General features: G+C 39.3%; 1 protein-coding gene across 1 annotated transcript in view; it reads right to left on the bottom strand.

Annotated features, from left to right (window-relative positions):
• The window catches only part of kalrna (kalirin RhoGEF kinase a), a 180,075-nt gene that overhangs the window by 29,072 nt on the left and 134,250 nt on the right, over nucleotides 1–16,753 (bottom strand). The window contains exon 34 of the mRNA XM_047155984.2: nucleotides 7,041–7,287. Within this exon, the coding sequence (XP_047011940.2) occupies nucleotides 7,041–7,287 (247 nt within the window). The remainder of the gene's footprint in view (nucleotides 1–7,040; nucleotides 7,288–16,753) is intronic.

The following is a 16,753-nucleotide window of genomic DNA, read 5'->3' as shown; positions in this document are numbered from 1 at the left end:
ATCTATCTGAGAGACAACGAATGAGTTAATCATTCGTTATAAGATGAAAGAGTGGAACAAAATGTACATATTTGACATTCATTAGTCCTTCACTAAAGCATGGTTTAAGAAAAATATCTTGCATATTCCATAAAAAAAAAAAAGAGAGAGTTCTCTCTGACCTACAGAATCTACAGAGAAACAAATGTTGCATTAGTTAAGTCTAGTGATGGTCATTGACACAGAATATCTCCCCAAGGACTTCCTGTACTAAAGGAAGAGTCTTTTTTTCACCAGTATAAGAGCACCAGATGTCCCCTGGTATTATCTGCCTTTCGCTCTGATTAGTCTATTCAATGAAATTCTGTTACAGTCGGTACGCGCGCCACATATTTCTAAACATGACACAGCCTCCAGTTGCAATTAGTCCTTACGGAAATATTTTGACAGAATAGTGAAATGCAGCATAGCATCATGTTGCAATGCAACATTCCAAACATATATGTAAATAAAACTAGAATATCTCATTTAAACTGGTTAGACTGACATTGCTGCAGTATCATGTTGGCTCCGTGAAAAGCAAAAGAGAAAGAAGATACATACATACATACATAGATGAGTATGAAAAAGAAATAACTTGTGGTACATGATTTGTCTATATGAGTAGGTTAAAATGGATTTGGGCTAATTTGTTCATTAATGACCACAGCAGCAATGATGCGCTCTTTAGAAATGTGTGTATATTGCTGTAAATCATATTGCGATATTACATTTAGATATTACATTGCTAACGTTTACTCCAGCCAGCAGAATTTAATGACTTAACATGCCTACAGCACAGAATATACAATATCCAATTAACACAAGGAAATCTTGCCTGCTGAAATCTCATCCTTTTTACTGAATCCTTTCAGTGCAGCATTTTTTTGGATGAATTTTATATTTGAGTCGTTGTACCTGAAAGCAGTATGGTGACATTAACGAGGCTGCTGTTGTTGTTGTGTAAGCGAGTCAACCCCGCTGTCTCGGTGCAGAGAGAGACTTCCTGAGTTAATAGGTAATGAGAGAGCACTTTAGCCCACTTTAGAGCAAAGCACAGGGGTACTGACATCAACAAACACACACACCTTACATGATCTTGAGTTACTAACTCTGTGGGGTGTTTCCACTGACTTATGTATTAATGGAGCTAATTAATGTTATGGCTACACTTGCACCAAACCTTACCATCAGAACAACAGAAAATCTGTTGTCTTTTTCCAAATAGTTTTTCAAACAAACGCTATATTTCCGTATCGTTAAGACAAGGTCATGATGATGGCGTATTCCCATGATCAGCGGGACATTGGCATTCACAAAAACACACATAAATGCCACACACACACACACACACACACACACACACACACACACACACACACACACACACACACACAGAGCAAAGAACTCATAATTCCCCTGAATGGGTTGTAGATATCAGGTAGTAAGAGCATAATACATTTTAAAAAATGAGACCCTTAAAGCCTTTAATCACTAATAGCCAGGTTCATATGTACCACAATTAATTTAATAGCTGTTATTCAAACTCTCAACCCCACACCTCATTCCTGAACCCATCTAGCTATAAGAGGTATGAAGCCGACAGTACCCACCTGACACGCTACAGCAGCAACAACACTTCGCTATAATCCAACTACAACATGAGCAAACGTGTCTCCCACTCTTCATTCTTCCTCAAGATCTCATGGCTCAGCAGAAAGCAGACAGAGGGTAAGAACTGAGATTGAGTAGAAGAGAGAGATTCCTGCTTAATGTTGTGGAGACAGTGTAATCATTGAGTTACTGCTCCAAGTTCACTCTACACCCTTCCACCACAGGGAGGAGAGAGAAGAGGAGGGGCCACATGCACTCAAACCCACAGTCGCACTCTCATGCTTTCGTTCTCTTTCTCTCACAGCTTCCTTGCCACACATGCTGGAGTATAGAGACAGAGAGTCAAGTTACATTCCTGCCTGTGACAAAGGCTCTACTCAGTGGCAATCTAAAGAGCGACTCTCAGTCAGTAGTGAGCCGTTCTCCAGGATCACGGGTCAGCAGATCAGGCATGTGCCTGTGTTCAAGCTGCTTTCACATTGTCAGAAGTTCTTCTACTTCAAGAAAGAAGTCATGCTGTATTCTACTGATAATATGAACAACAGTAACTAGAAAAAACAGTTATAGAGGCTAAAAAAAAAATGCATTTCACAACACACTGGAAAATTACAGTTAGTTAATCCAAGGGTGGGGACGCTTAATTAAAATCAGGTTCATCAAGCTAAAATATATTTCCTGTCTGTAGAAATATTCCAGAAACCTGCTTGCTCATATACAACAAAAGGAATGGGAGTCTCCTGAAACAGCTGGACAAATCCCTGTAATATGACAGCGTCAGAGATAGGAACAAATGACAAAGCTGAACGGTATCAGTGTTTTCATACATGCAAACATGAAGCACAATAATTTCTTCCCCTTTAATGTTTTTTTTTTATCAGTTTAATTCAATTCACACAGTACTTTATCTGTGTTAAAGCACATAATGTATCATATATGAACACTAATTATTTTATAAGTATATAACAAATGTTTCATTTTATTGCTTTCATTTCCTGATATTGCACCTCTGTACTCAATAGGCTTATGTTTATAGAGTTAAGAGACCTCCTTAATATGTATGTACTGAATAGTATTAATAGTATTTATTAAAATGTCAGGATTTATTTTTATAATTATATTGTAGCAGCTTGAGATTGACACTTTACACCTTTTTTAAAGATTAAAAAAAAGTAAGGGAAATTTCAGATTGTTGTTATTTAATAACAATCACAATGAATAAAAATAATAAATTGAATGCTTTATTTATTTACTTACTTACTTTCTTATTTTTGTTTTGTTGTTGAAGTATTGGGTACTTGGAGATGTGGTTCAGTTCAGTGTTATTCTAATGTGACTCCAAATGAAATGTTTTGTGTGTTACATATTTGCATTTTAAGAGAATTTACACAGACAAAGTGGTTTCAATTTGCAAGTGTCCTGCTCCTGCCATATAGACCAGATAGTTCTGCACCCACCGCACTGGCCTAGATAAGAGCATACACCCCTACACACACACACACACACACACACACACACACACACACACACACACAGAAGGGTAACCTGCCCTCAACCATGGAGAAGGAGCAACACAGGAAGCTGCTGCTACAATTAGGCCATTTCTCAGCTAGTAGCCTGACATTAGAGGTTATTTGTGTTTGGACAGATCACTACTCTTTGTGCTGTTACGCACACGGCACAGATGAGTCAGAACACCCATATGATATAATAATAATAATAATAATGAGACACAAAGGAAGGTTAGAGCAGTGATGCATACACTGTACAGGAATTTATGACTGCTCCAGGAGTGTATGATGCATTCAGACTTGCCACTGCAATGAAGGTATATATATACAGGAGCACTGCTGCAATTTCCATACTGGATGGAGATTACTATTGAGCTGTAATTTGCATTTGGTTTTGGAAAGATAACAGGTCTGTGTGTGTGTGTGTGGGGGGGGGGGGGGGGGGGGGTGTCTTCCAAACATGAAAAGGAAGCTGGGTAAGCAAATAAGGTTATTTCTATTCCATAAGCCAAATAAATACCATATTGCTTAAACTCTCATGCTGTAACAGGAGACGTGAGTGAAAAATGAGCACAGGGATCATGTAGGACAGACCTTGACAGGAAAAAAAAAGTAAAAGATCACGAATAACATGGGCATCTAATGGCACAATCTAATGGCATGGTAAAGAGGACACCATCAGATTCTTATTATGATTCCAGTAACTATAAAATCACATGAAAACAGGGACATCGATACAGTGCACTGAGAGAAAAAACTCTCAATTTCACTTTTATTCTGGAAAGAACCAAAGTTAATAAACTGTTTCAAGGCTACACTCCGTCAGGAAACAAAAGACTCATTGATAAGAGATATAGTAAGTGATACCCATCTTACAAATAGAGCAGCTAGGAAAGAGGAAGTTGTGTGAAGTTAACTCACAGCAGGCAAAGGGAACCATTATTTGTTATTATAAAGACTCACATTAAACCAGAAGGAAAATGCATTCAAGAACAACATTATAATGTAGTGTTTTAAATAAAACACGTTTTAGGCTTGTCTTATTCAAAACCGGGTTTGATATTTAAAGTAAGTGCATGCATATTTAACTTTTTTTTTTTCCTCCATTTTGTGGTGTTCCAGAAATGCTGGAAATAGACACATGTTGAAAAGATGTTTTGAGTCCAAGGTCACTAAGCAGAGAAAACAGTGCCACACAGAGACAGGAAGCTCCCTGTACAGAGAGCTCCTCGTGTTGCTCCCGGGATAGCAGTGGGCCTGAACCATTCTGCTCTCCAGGCCGGCCTGCTTCTCCTTCTGAAGTTCTGGTTGATTGGAGGCCAGTCACTGTTGCTGAGGATGGCCCCATATGGACAGCCTAGGGACACTTGGAAGCCGTGGAGATTGCATTGAACTGCAACTAATGCGGGCAGTTTTGGTGCGGTATCTTTTTGCGCCCGGGTATCAGTTGACTTCATGTTGAGACTGTGGTGAGTCTCCTGATTACACAGCTGCACTTTTGTTTTGTGCTACATCATGTAGCACACGGTCATAGAACAAATTTATTTATAATTACACTATCCGTTGTTACCCAGATGAGAATGGGTGCCCTTTTGTCCGATTCCTCTCAAGGTTTCTTCCTCAATTCATCTCAGGGAGTTTTTCATTGCCTCTGGCTTGCTCATTAGGGACAAATTTATCGATATAAAATTAAGATTGCAAATGTATATATTTCTGTAAAGATGCTTTGTGACAGTAAAGCTGCTTTGTGACAATGTCAGCTGAAAAAAGCAAACTATACAATAAAACTGAATTGAACTGCATACACAGAAAAAATGTATGATGCTTAAAACTCCATACTTTTATTTTTTCTCTCTAATAACTATGTATCTGTATCAGCTAGAAAAATAAATCAAAAGTAGAGCTCACCAGGTGAAAGCTGTTATCATTCACTAAATAAATACTAGAATACTATAATTTTCAGCAATTACTTATTTCAAAGTTCAATGGCTATGGCATGATGGCAGTGAAGGATGTAGTGCTGGTAATACTCAAGAATACTATATCTCTCTCAACGCAAACTACAACAGTGTGCATGCTCATCAGAGCAGATACAGGTACTGTAACAGATCTCATCAACATGATCAACACAGCTTGATTTGACTCCATTATAGCTCATAGCTATTCCTGACTGCAAGGCATCCATTAATAGTGACAGAAGATGATGAATCTCAGAATTTCTATTTCCTAAGCCACTAGAAATAGAGCAGGAGAATGAAACGCTAGAGAATATAGCCATCTTACTGCTAAGGAAGTTTTTGAAACACTAGGCTACACCACAGCTGCTAAAGCTATCCCAATGTACTGCATCGGCTACCGCTGCTAAAGCTGCAACCATAGAAATAATGTGAGATTTAAAGCACCTCAACTCTGAAATCTAATATATACACTTACAAATAGATTTCATACAGATAGCACAACTTTCCTACTTGGGTATTTTAGAAGGCAAAAGGATCCATAATAACAAACCATGGGAATGGCATTAATACATCTAGCTCCACTTATGTTCCTCAAACCATTCGTGAACAATTTCTGCAGTGTGGCATGGTGCAGTATCCTGCTGAAAGAGGTCATTGGCATTAGGGAATACTGTTCCCATGAAGGGGTGTAACATCCACACGAATGCCAGGACTCAACATTTCCCAGCAGAACATTTCCCAGAGCATCACTTTGCTTCTGTCGGCTTGCCTACTTGCCCATGCACGTGCCCATTGTAGGTGCTTTTGGGGGTGAACAAGGGTCAGCATGGAACTCTGACTGGTTCACCGTGGGTCCTTTCTTGGACCACTTTTAGTAGGTGCTAACCACTGTAACACTCCACAAGATGGATATGCACTAACCCAGTCGTACATCCATTATAATTTGGCCCTTGTCAAAGTCACTCAGATCCTTATTCTTGTCCATTTTTCCTGCTTCCAACACAGCAACTTATAGAACTGACTGTTCACGTGCTGGGCGGCTGTGGCTCAGGTGGTAGAGATAATCGTATTCACTAAGCCACTAATCGTAGGGTTGGCGGTTTGATTTCCGGCCCACATGACTCCACATGCTGAAGTTGAACACTGAACCCCAAGTTGCTCCCGATGGCAAGCTAGTGCCTTGTATGGTGAGTGAGTGTGTGTGTCTGAATGACAACCAGTGTAAAGTGCTTTGTAGAACCGCCAAGGTGAAGAAAGAAAAAAAAGCACTATATAAGTGCAGACCATTTATCATTCACATGTCTCAGAGGAAGCATGTCATCATTCAACCTTATTGCATTAGCTTGTGGCATTTTAAACAACCCATATCCCTATATCCCATTAGAAAATCTAGAAATATATTCTATTGCTTCACTAATTTTACTTTCTGTGCTTTTCTAGACCGGGTGGAAACTGCTCATTAGACACGCCTACACGAGCTGAGTGACTATGGTCCTGTATGTAACCTGGGCACTGACAATCAGGTTCAGGCAACAGTGAAACCAGAAAGTGTGTGGGTGTGTGACAGAGAGACTTACTCATCTCATGACTCACACACAAACAGATGAGTCTCAGTGTGTGATCCTAAGAGATATGTGCTAATGTAGCGGTGAAGATCATGTGCTCTTTTGAGAGAAAGCTCTATTAGTTATAATGAGCTCTCACAATTAATGTCTACTGTCGCCCCCTAGAGGACACACAGAGTAAAGTCTCTGATTCAACACAGTTTTGTCTGATATTAATCTTTCATGAATAATTCTGATTAATAAATTACATGGCAGAAGAATTTAAACTGTGGTTTTTTTTTTTTTTTTTTTAAATCTGGACAAATGGGGATAAAACAAGAACACACCTGGCAGTCAGAGACACATAAGAAGAAATGCTTCATCGCTTGTATCCTTACCTTTGCCTGCAGGGAAGAAGCAGTCCATCTCAACACTGCTGCGTGAGTGGGAGATACAGAGTGTTGTGCTGGGCACCAGACCCTCCTGAGGTGGGCTTTTATCAGTGGTGCGCACCAAACACCAGCCCGGCCGCTCACTGGGTCTCTCCAGCAGCTCCACAGTCTGGCCCGTCTGAACACTGAGCTCAGACACAGAGCTCGCCACAAAGTCCTGCAGCACCACCGTCAACTCACACCCACCCGAGAGCTGCACACAGACACAGAGAGAGAATTATTTAAAAAAAAGATAAGAAAGAGAACAATGATGTCTACTGTTTTTTTTTTAAGTGGTGGCACTTTTTATGAATCACGCACACAGAGGGATCAAACAACAAACAATCTAGTATTACACTGCACTCAAAATGCTGAAAATGTGCACACCCAACTCTCATAATGAAACCTGCAGAATCCATATTCCTAAGGGACCTTCATGAAAAAGAGTACGTGAAATTATATGTAATTCAATCCAAAAATCAGTGTTTCTTCCATATACGGTTACTAAGTGACAATATCATGACAACAGCCCATCCCCGGTGAGGATGAATCAAACACAATCCTGTCATTTTAGTCTCCAGACAGGAAGGAGGACTGAAGTACTGATCTTTAAAACTTATAGGTCAACTCTTTTTGTCAGAGCAAGCGTGTGGGTGTTTGACAATCAGTTGCTATTACTATCACATGATAAATGGGAACAACTGAGTGCCACTGCCATCTGGGAGGGATAAAATGAGTGAAATACACATACAGTATCTCACATAAGTGAGTACACCCCTCACATTTTTGTAAATATTTGATTATATCTTTTCATGTGACAACACTGAAGAAATGACACTTTGCTACAATGTAAAGTAGTGAGTGTACAGCTTGTATAACAGTGTAAATTTGCTGTCCCCTCAAAATAACTCAACACACAGCCATTAATGTCTAAACCGCTGGCAACAAAAGTGAGTACACCCCTAAGGGAAAATGTCCAAATTGGGCCCAATTAGCCATTTTCCCTCCCGGTGTCATGCCCCTTGTTAGTTTTACAAGGTCTCAGGTGTGAATGGGGAGCAGGTGTGTTAAATTTGGTGTCATCACTCTCACACTCCCTCATACTGGTCACTGGAAGTTCAACATGGCTCCTCATGGCAAAGAACTCTCTGAGGATCTGAAAAAAGAATTATTGCTCTACATAAAGATGGCCGAGGCTATAAGAAGATTGCCAAGACCCTGACACTGAGCTGCAGCATGTTTACACTGTTACACAAGCTGTACACTCACTACTTTACATTGTAGCAAAGTGTCATTTCTTCAGTGTTGTCACATGAAAAAATATAATCAAATATTTACAAAAATGTGAGGGGTGTACTCACTTTTGTGAGATACTGTAAGTGAGGATGAAATCATGAGAGAAATCACTCCTCATGATCTGGACCACAAAGCATTTACTGCCTAAAGCTACACTGCATAGACCATGCAGTAACAGAGATGGATGGACAGCGGCAAAATGATTCGTAGTCAATTGATGTGGAATCCTTTAGGAAAGAGGACTTGAATGAAACCATACTACTGCCATTTAATGAGAACTCATTCAGAGATCACTGAACCCAAACGGGCTAAGGCTATTTAGTGCATATACACAGGTTTGGGAATCAATGAGAGCTAAAGCAATGTGGTGCGGTAATTATTCTTTAGACATGTGTTCTTTGTCACTTTTTCACACAATCACCAAGAGAAAGCAACAATTGCTTTCTCTGGCTCATTAGTGAGTCTGGATTCCATTTATAATCATCACCCCTAAAAAGTTAAGTCGATCTTTCTCTAACTCAGTCAAGCTCCTTTCTTTTTATAATTTCCTTTTATAAGCATGACAGCTGGCAAAAAAGTGACAGTGTAGCAATAAACAATCTGCAAATTATCCCCAGACCTCAATTTTCCTTTGTGTTTTTGTGGTTGCATGGCTTATTGAAACTGAACCAAAGCATCTAGCACAAAGCTTTCCAGAATCTTTGATCACCTCAAGAGTTCACTCCTGGCATACATTCTGGCGAAGTCTGAGCTGTAGGTGACATGAATGTCTTATAAGTCAGCTAGCCGGCTAAACATCTGGACAGATAAATGTTGACTCATGATGTTGTGTTCTTTTCTAATATTACATCATTACACCAGGTTTTATCCTAGTGCCCACACATAATCAAAACAGACATCAGGAGATCCAACTTGTTATGCGACGTAACTTAATGCTTTCATTACTTAGTCGATTATATGCATCCATTTTGGCAAGCAGGCTGAAGTTGTGTTCTTTTGGCTAGGTGAGAAAATGAACATGCAGCCAAAGCAAGAACAAGAGATAGTCTGCTAAGTGTACTGCTAAGTGTATAAATAAAAGACTCTGTGCCAGTTTTGGAGCAACTTTCCTTGTGGTGTTTTTGATTTGGGGAACTGTATTTGATTAATCAATGTTCACCATTTCACACCCCTCACATTTACCTACGACACCAGCTAACATTACATTGCAGAGATATACTGTACTGTACAAGCACACACATACAACACAAACACGTACACACAAAAGTGACTGTGCCCTGGTAAACAGTTGCTTACCAACCAACACTGAGTTTATTGCAGGTTAAGAAATATACAGTAGTGCTTGAAAAGTCCTAAAAGTAGATAAGGAGAACCCAATTAGACAAATGAGATGAAAATATTATACTTGCTCATTGATTTATAGAGGAAAATGATCCAATATTTCAAAGTATCTGAAAAAGTATCTGGATTAGCAAATAATTTTCAGGTGAACTTAGGGTCAGGGGTTTTCAATCAATGGGATGATGAGGTGTGAGTGAGCGAAACTTTTAGTTGCAGTTATTGCTGCACTAGGGGGTCACACAAGTTACTGAAAGCAAAGGTTCACATACTTTTACCACTCACAGATATGAACTATTGGATCCTTTTCCTCAATAAGTAAATGACAAAGTATAATATTTTTGTCTTATCTGTTTAACTGGGATCTCTTTGTTTACTTTTAGGACAACGTCTGCTGTTTTAGGTCATATTTATAACGTTCTAAAGGGTTCACAAACTTTCAAGCACCACTGTAAGCTAAAAGACTATAGTCAGATTCCTACATTCATTTATTTGCTGTTAACTATACTACAGAACTACATTCAACCTGCGTTTCTCCGTGCTCTGTCCAGGTGTTCAGATGATGCTCACTAAGATAGTACAGATACTGTTGCTTTAACACAACACCTACAAACACACAAAGAGAAGTGTCTTAATATAACAGAGATTAATAATTTGCTCTGGATGAAAATGACATTGACCTAGTCTTGGCTGGCCTGTGGAGAATGATAAGACTACTGAGAAACTGAAATTTCATGAAGGTGTTTATGAATTTCACAACAGAGCAACGTCAACACACTTAAGCCAGCCAAAGGTTGTATACTTAAGTGCATCTAGCAATAGCCAAGGTTGACCCACGCTGACAATAAAATCAGAGATAGCCAGACAGAGAACGAGAAAGAGACACTATGGAGATATGAGCTAAAAACATCAAGATTCCATTTAAAATCAGTCAGTTATCCAAATCACATACATAATACAAACAGAGATTTCTAAGCTGATCACTTGTTCAAAGCCATCTAGGGAGTGTCAAGCTGATTGTTTTATGACATTTTATGACAGAGACATTGGCACCACCATAAGCAGATCCAGCAAGAGTCTAAATGTACAAAGCGATTGGTATTACAGGATGTGACACACCTTTGTGATATCATACTCCTCTTCTAAAATAACACAAATCTGCTTCTCAAGTGACTTAGATAAAGAGAGTGGTTGTGGTAGCACAGTGGTTAAGACATTGGACTTCTGACCAGGTGGTCATGACTTCAAATCCCAGCACCACCCAAGCTACCACTGCTCAACTAAATAAATGACATATATGTAAGTTGCTCTGGATAAGTGCGTCTGCCAAATGCCCTAAAAGTAATGTAATTTAAAGAGAGAGTTACAAGCCACAGTCATATACACAAACACTAAATCAGGTTTCAAAGACATTTTTCTGCTCCATGTGGCAACAAAAGAAGCAGCCCAACACACTTTTAGACATCTACCATGGCTCCATCTACAGTTAGTGCTGCAGCATCCCAACTAAAATAAATAAGCCACCTTAGAATAAACATAGCTCTCTGCTACTGTTATAAAGGCAACCAGGAGAGTGAACAGAGACCTCAATCAAACTGACAGAATCAGCAAAGTATTTTGTGGGAAAAGTTCACATTTCTGAAGCATATGAAAGCATAATTTCATTATTGGAGATGAAATTCATAGGAAAAAATGCCATTTTGGTTTCCCAGGACAAAAGATTTAAAAACAAATGAGTGGGACAGGGAGTCACTCCCAAGTCCTTTTCCACAATTCCAGAGAATAACAATTTCATTGAAAAATGGTACTAATCTGTACCTTGACTTGTCACTAGGGTGGTACCATCAAGTACTTTTGTAACTTTAGTACAGAAAGGTGAATAAAGCGAACCTTAGCTTTACTCTAAAAATTAACTACAGCCAACTTATGGATCTTAAATCCCTTTTGAAGATACACTACAGTGGATATAAAAATTCTACACACCCCTGTTGAAATTGCAGGTTTCTGTGATATAAATAACCAAGATAAATCATGTCAGATCTTTTTCTACCTTTAATGTGATATAGCAGCAAACACTATTCAAGTGGAAACGATATAGAGACATTTTTTTTGGGGGGGATACAACTTACAATAACCTGGTTGCATGAAGGTGTACATGCCTAAACTAATACTTTGTTACATCATGTCTTTTTGAGTAAGTGATGACTAGCTTAGCATATAATGATTTGGCATTGGTATTCCACTATTCCTTGCAAAAATGCTCAAGATCTATTACATTGCAAGGGGATCTCTTGAGCACATCCCTCTTCAAGCCATTCCACAGGGTTTTTAATAATAAATTTTTAAGAGGATTTAGATCTGGGCTCTGACTGGGCCATTCCAAAACACTGATCTTCTTCTTCTGCAGCCATTACTTTGTTGTGTTGGATTTGTGCTTTGGGTCATTATTGTACTGAAGATTGTGCCAAAATAGATTGGTATTTGGAGCTTTCCATGATTCCTTCTATCTTGACTAGAGCCCCAGTCTCAGCTGACAAGAAGCAATCCCATAGCATGATGCTGCTACCACCATGTTTCACGATGGGTTTTGGTGTTCTTTGGGTGATAACCTGTTTTGTTTTTGCACCAAAATATCTTTAGAAGTATTCTTAAAAACTTCTTCCATGGTCTCACCAGACTTATGCGGGCCTTTTTTCCATGAGAAAGGGCTTCCGTCTAGTCACCCTACCCTATAACATTGGGGCTGAAGAATATGAGAGATTGATGTCACATGCAGAGAGTGATCAGAAACAGGCAGATATTCCTGATCCCTTTAATGTTGCTGTAGGTATCTTGGCAGCCTCTCTGAAAAGTATTCATCTTGCCCCTTTGCTCATTTTGGAGGGAAGTCCTGTTCTTGGTGATGTCACTGTATACATCTAATGTTCTGGAAATTCTTTTGTACCCCTCTACTGATTCCCTTGATGGTTGAAACCAAGAAGATATCAAGATCCTACTAAAAAGTGAACCTATAAAATTATATTTTATCTGTACAGCAAAGCTGGTTACTGTACTGATTACAGAGGAAAAGAGCCTGCAGAGAAAGCAATAGTTTAAAAAAAAGCTCAGTCAGACAGAATTAGTCAGGCAGTATTACTAAGTTAGATTTGCTTTTAGCCACGTTTGTATATCTGGCCAGATCGGATACAAGGTTCCCCGACAAAACATTAAATAGACGAGACGACTAAATGCACTAAATAAATCATGCAGTGACAACACTCTGGTCCTCTACAAAACTAATGCTCCACTATGGTCCTATGTCATGTGGTGACTCTTATGATCTCACAGCAGTAGAGCCTCATTTCACACTGGAGGCAGCTTCTGAAAGGTCAGAGAGGTGGCTGGTTTAAACAGCACAAAGCAGACATACTGTACTCTATGCTGAGTCTTTTGTTGTTGTTATTATTCTTTTCTCTCAGCAACCATCTGCATGTTGAATTATCAGGTCTCCATGTTGAGGGGGAGGAAGGTGATGTTGCTAGGTGATTTTCAGTGTCAGACGTAGAAAATCCCACCTCGGAAAGGACACGCGTCAGGTGACACAGGGTTTGTGAATTCATGGGATGGAGGTTCTTTGTCATGGAAATTAGAGGCTCTAAAACGGTTTTGCCCTTTCTGCCTGTCTCCATCTCCTGTATGTCTGACTTTCTCTCTGACTTAAATGTAAAACATGGTGTCTGAAAGTAAGGAAAGCTTCCATTTTAAAAGTGTGCAAAAGTTGTCATTTGGTATGTAGCAATATTTAAACAAAATTATCTTAACCCTGGTGCGACACAAACTTAATGTCATAACTATATTGCACACTACTTGTTCTACCTCCTGCTGCACTACATGCAACAGCCAAGGTGCGATTTGGCTTTATAGTGGAAAAATATTTAACTTGGAGGATTGATTAGCATGCATGGATGACAGACGATCTTTTCACAATTTCGAAAATGTAGGCATGTAGAAATAAAACCTCACCGTTAAACATAATAAAACAAAAAATAAAACACTTGTCACATTTGAATATCATTGAAGTGCAATGTAAGGACAAAACCCTACAACTCAAAGACAAAACAACTTGCTGACTTTTAGTCAATCTGGTAAACATGATAGGATAATGAAGAGATTAAGGACCATGCACACATTTGTTTTTCCCTAAAATCGGGTTCACACTGTACGATTTTGGCCACGATTCAGTCGTTGGAGACTAATTTTGAGAATCCTGAAAGATTCCTATAATCCTAGGCCATATTCTGTAGCCTCTGATGGCTAGTTTGACGTGTTAATTCAATACTAGGGATTTTACTGTGTGTGCACCCAGCTTTAATCTGTGTAAATGCACAAGTACCTAGCCAACTAGCTCGCCACACTGTACATGTTTAATTCATTAGATTGTACTTTTTAGCCTAGATAATGAGGTTTTCATGCAACCAAATCATGTGACTGGACAGCACACTGGAAAAGAAAAGTTAATTCATTAAAATGGATGAAAAAAAGCATTAATATCCCTTATGTATGGAGACTTTTGGGACACCCTGTACATTCTCAGGAAGTGATTCTACCTTCAAGATAGCTAGTGATACAGCTTATTAGCTATTGAGCACACGTTTGTCTATTTCTGTAGATGCCGGTATTTATACATTACTGAACAACTGTGTGATGATTTCGCACAATGCTAAACTGGTGGCACGAGTCCGCCCTTATTTGTCAGCACCACTAACCTCATAGCTCTAGTGCTTCTAGTAACCTATAGCTCTAGTAGTTTCACTACTTCTGTCCAAAGGGGGAATTTGTGAGAATGTAGGATTACTTAAGAAATCAGTTTAAATTGCAGAATTAAACTGAAGGTTGCAAAAAAAGGTTACTAAGGGATGTTAGCCCTGACTGCTCATTTTGTATTTCACAAAACAAAAAAAAAACAACCCACTAACCTTTGGGTAGGTGTGCTAAAGCCCTCAGTGTGACCTAATTTCTAGTTGCCAAACCATGCCAGTGAAAACGCTCGTTATTTCTCATATGTCTCTCATGAGAATAATAAGGAACATTATAGGAAAGATGATAAACTTATGCACATTCAAAGGCACCAAAGCACTGGATTCGAGAGATTGATGTTAGCGTGCTAATGCATTTTTAAAGAGCAAACTCTTCTGTTATGCACATTCTAATAGCCTGTTTCCTGCACACGGTGTCTACATGCTGTCAGCATACATTTCATACAACAACAACAACAAAAAAAGAACATCTGATGCACAGATGTTGGTCAACATCAACTTCACACTAAAACACAAAATTCCCTATACCAGTTATCCAAAAACTTGTAATTGACTCATGATGTGAATCATAAAGCAAAAAGTTTTATAACCCAAGTTTTAACTTTATAAATCCCCCCCCCCCCCCCCCCCCCCCATCCCATTGTGCTGGCTTTAGAGTCTCTGCCATACCAAGCTCACTACATACCGCACCGTCACACAGAGCACCTTTGACCTGTGTGAATTGTCCACCTGATTTCTTATAATCTCTGACAGCTTGTCAGATACACAGCACAGAAATATACTAAACCACTAAACACTTACAGACTTTTAATTGTCTCCAGCATGGCTCATTACGACAGCAAAAAATAAAACCATAAAGGAGAGTACTTACACGTCTGCTCTCTTTGAAAAGCTTAAAGCTCATCCACTTTGGCATGGTGACTTCTCTGTGTTTCTACTCCCTTTCCTTCTTGCTCTCCACCTCTGAGTTATTCTTTCTCTCCTGCGCGTCTCTCGCTTTCTCTCTGTCTGATCTGAGGTCAGTGACAAATTCTGATTGGCTGGGACCAAGAGCAGTACTGCAAATCTAACAACTGTCGCTACTGAGTATGTGTAAGTCTGAACTACCTGTACACTATGACACTGTGTGTGAGTGTGTGTGCGTGTATGTATGTATGTATATATGTATACACACGCTCTGCTCAGTTATAACCCACCTTGCTCTTCGTGATAGGAGTGTGGGTGTGGGTGTGTGTTTATGTGTACACGCTCTGCTCGTTTATAAACCTTCTTGCTCTTTGTGATAGGTGTGTGTGTGTGTGGTTAAAGCAGCTGTGCTCTGATAGCAGTAGTATGCACATGGTCTTGTGACATGAGGATACAGTGGAGTTTGAGGAGAATAGTTATATCATCCTGGCTCTTAGTCATGCGATGGACTTCTAAAGAATACGATATCAGATAAAGAACCCTACTTCTCTCCAGACAGGCACTCTAAATTAAACCTGATCATTTTCTCATTGGAGACCTTGCCTTATATGCACCAATTTAATCCAACATTTAATTTATTCAATTTTGCTAAGTAATGTCCTGGGGGAACAGTGACATTCAACACCAGCTTCTAAAGTGTTAGTATTCATTCATTCACTCACACTTCTCTAACTGTTTTGTCCTGGTCAGAGATGTGATGGACCCAAATCCTATCCTGTGAAAATTGTGCACAGTGTATGACCAACTTGCTGACTTTTGTTGATGGTGACATTAGAAATATTAGAAACTATTCTATTCATTTGCTTCTCTCAGTCTGTATTAACGCACTTAACCAACTCTTCACAGGTTACTACATTACATTACTTTAGACAATTAGGTTTCCGGGAAACCCAAACATGGGACTGAGCTGCACACTGGAGTTAATGATTTACACCCTGGACGAGATGCCAGTCCTTCACAATGCATCACATGCACACCCATACCCATTCACACAAACATTCTCACCTTCGAGTAGCCAATCCACCTACCAGCATGGTTTTGGAAACTATGAAACTCCCACAAAGACAGAAATCTGAGCTCAGGATCAAACTCTGGACCCTGGAGCGGTGAGGGACCAACACCACCTTCTGCACCACTGTGCTTAAGAATTTTTCTACATATATCATTTACAGTATGGATCTGTGCAATGTACTGACAAGACAGGTTTAAACCTGAAGTATGTGCATGAAATGGTGTATAGAGTACTAATGGGGGTAAAACCTTAATTGTTTAATAGACTAGAGG

This window comes from Ictalurus punctatus, chromosome 6, assembly GCF_001660625.3.
Source record: "Ictalurus punctatus breed USDA103 chromosome 6, Coco_2.0, whole genome shotgun sequence".
Classification (NCBI taxonomy): Eukaryota; Metazoa; Chordata; class Actinopteri; order Siluriformes; family Ictaluridae; genus Ictalurus; species Ictalurus punctatus.
The sequence above is the reverse complement of the archived record's forward strand: the minus strand, read 5'-3'. Positions and strand labels throughout refer to the sequence as shown.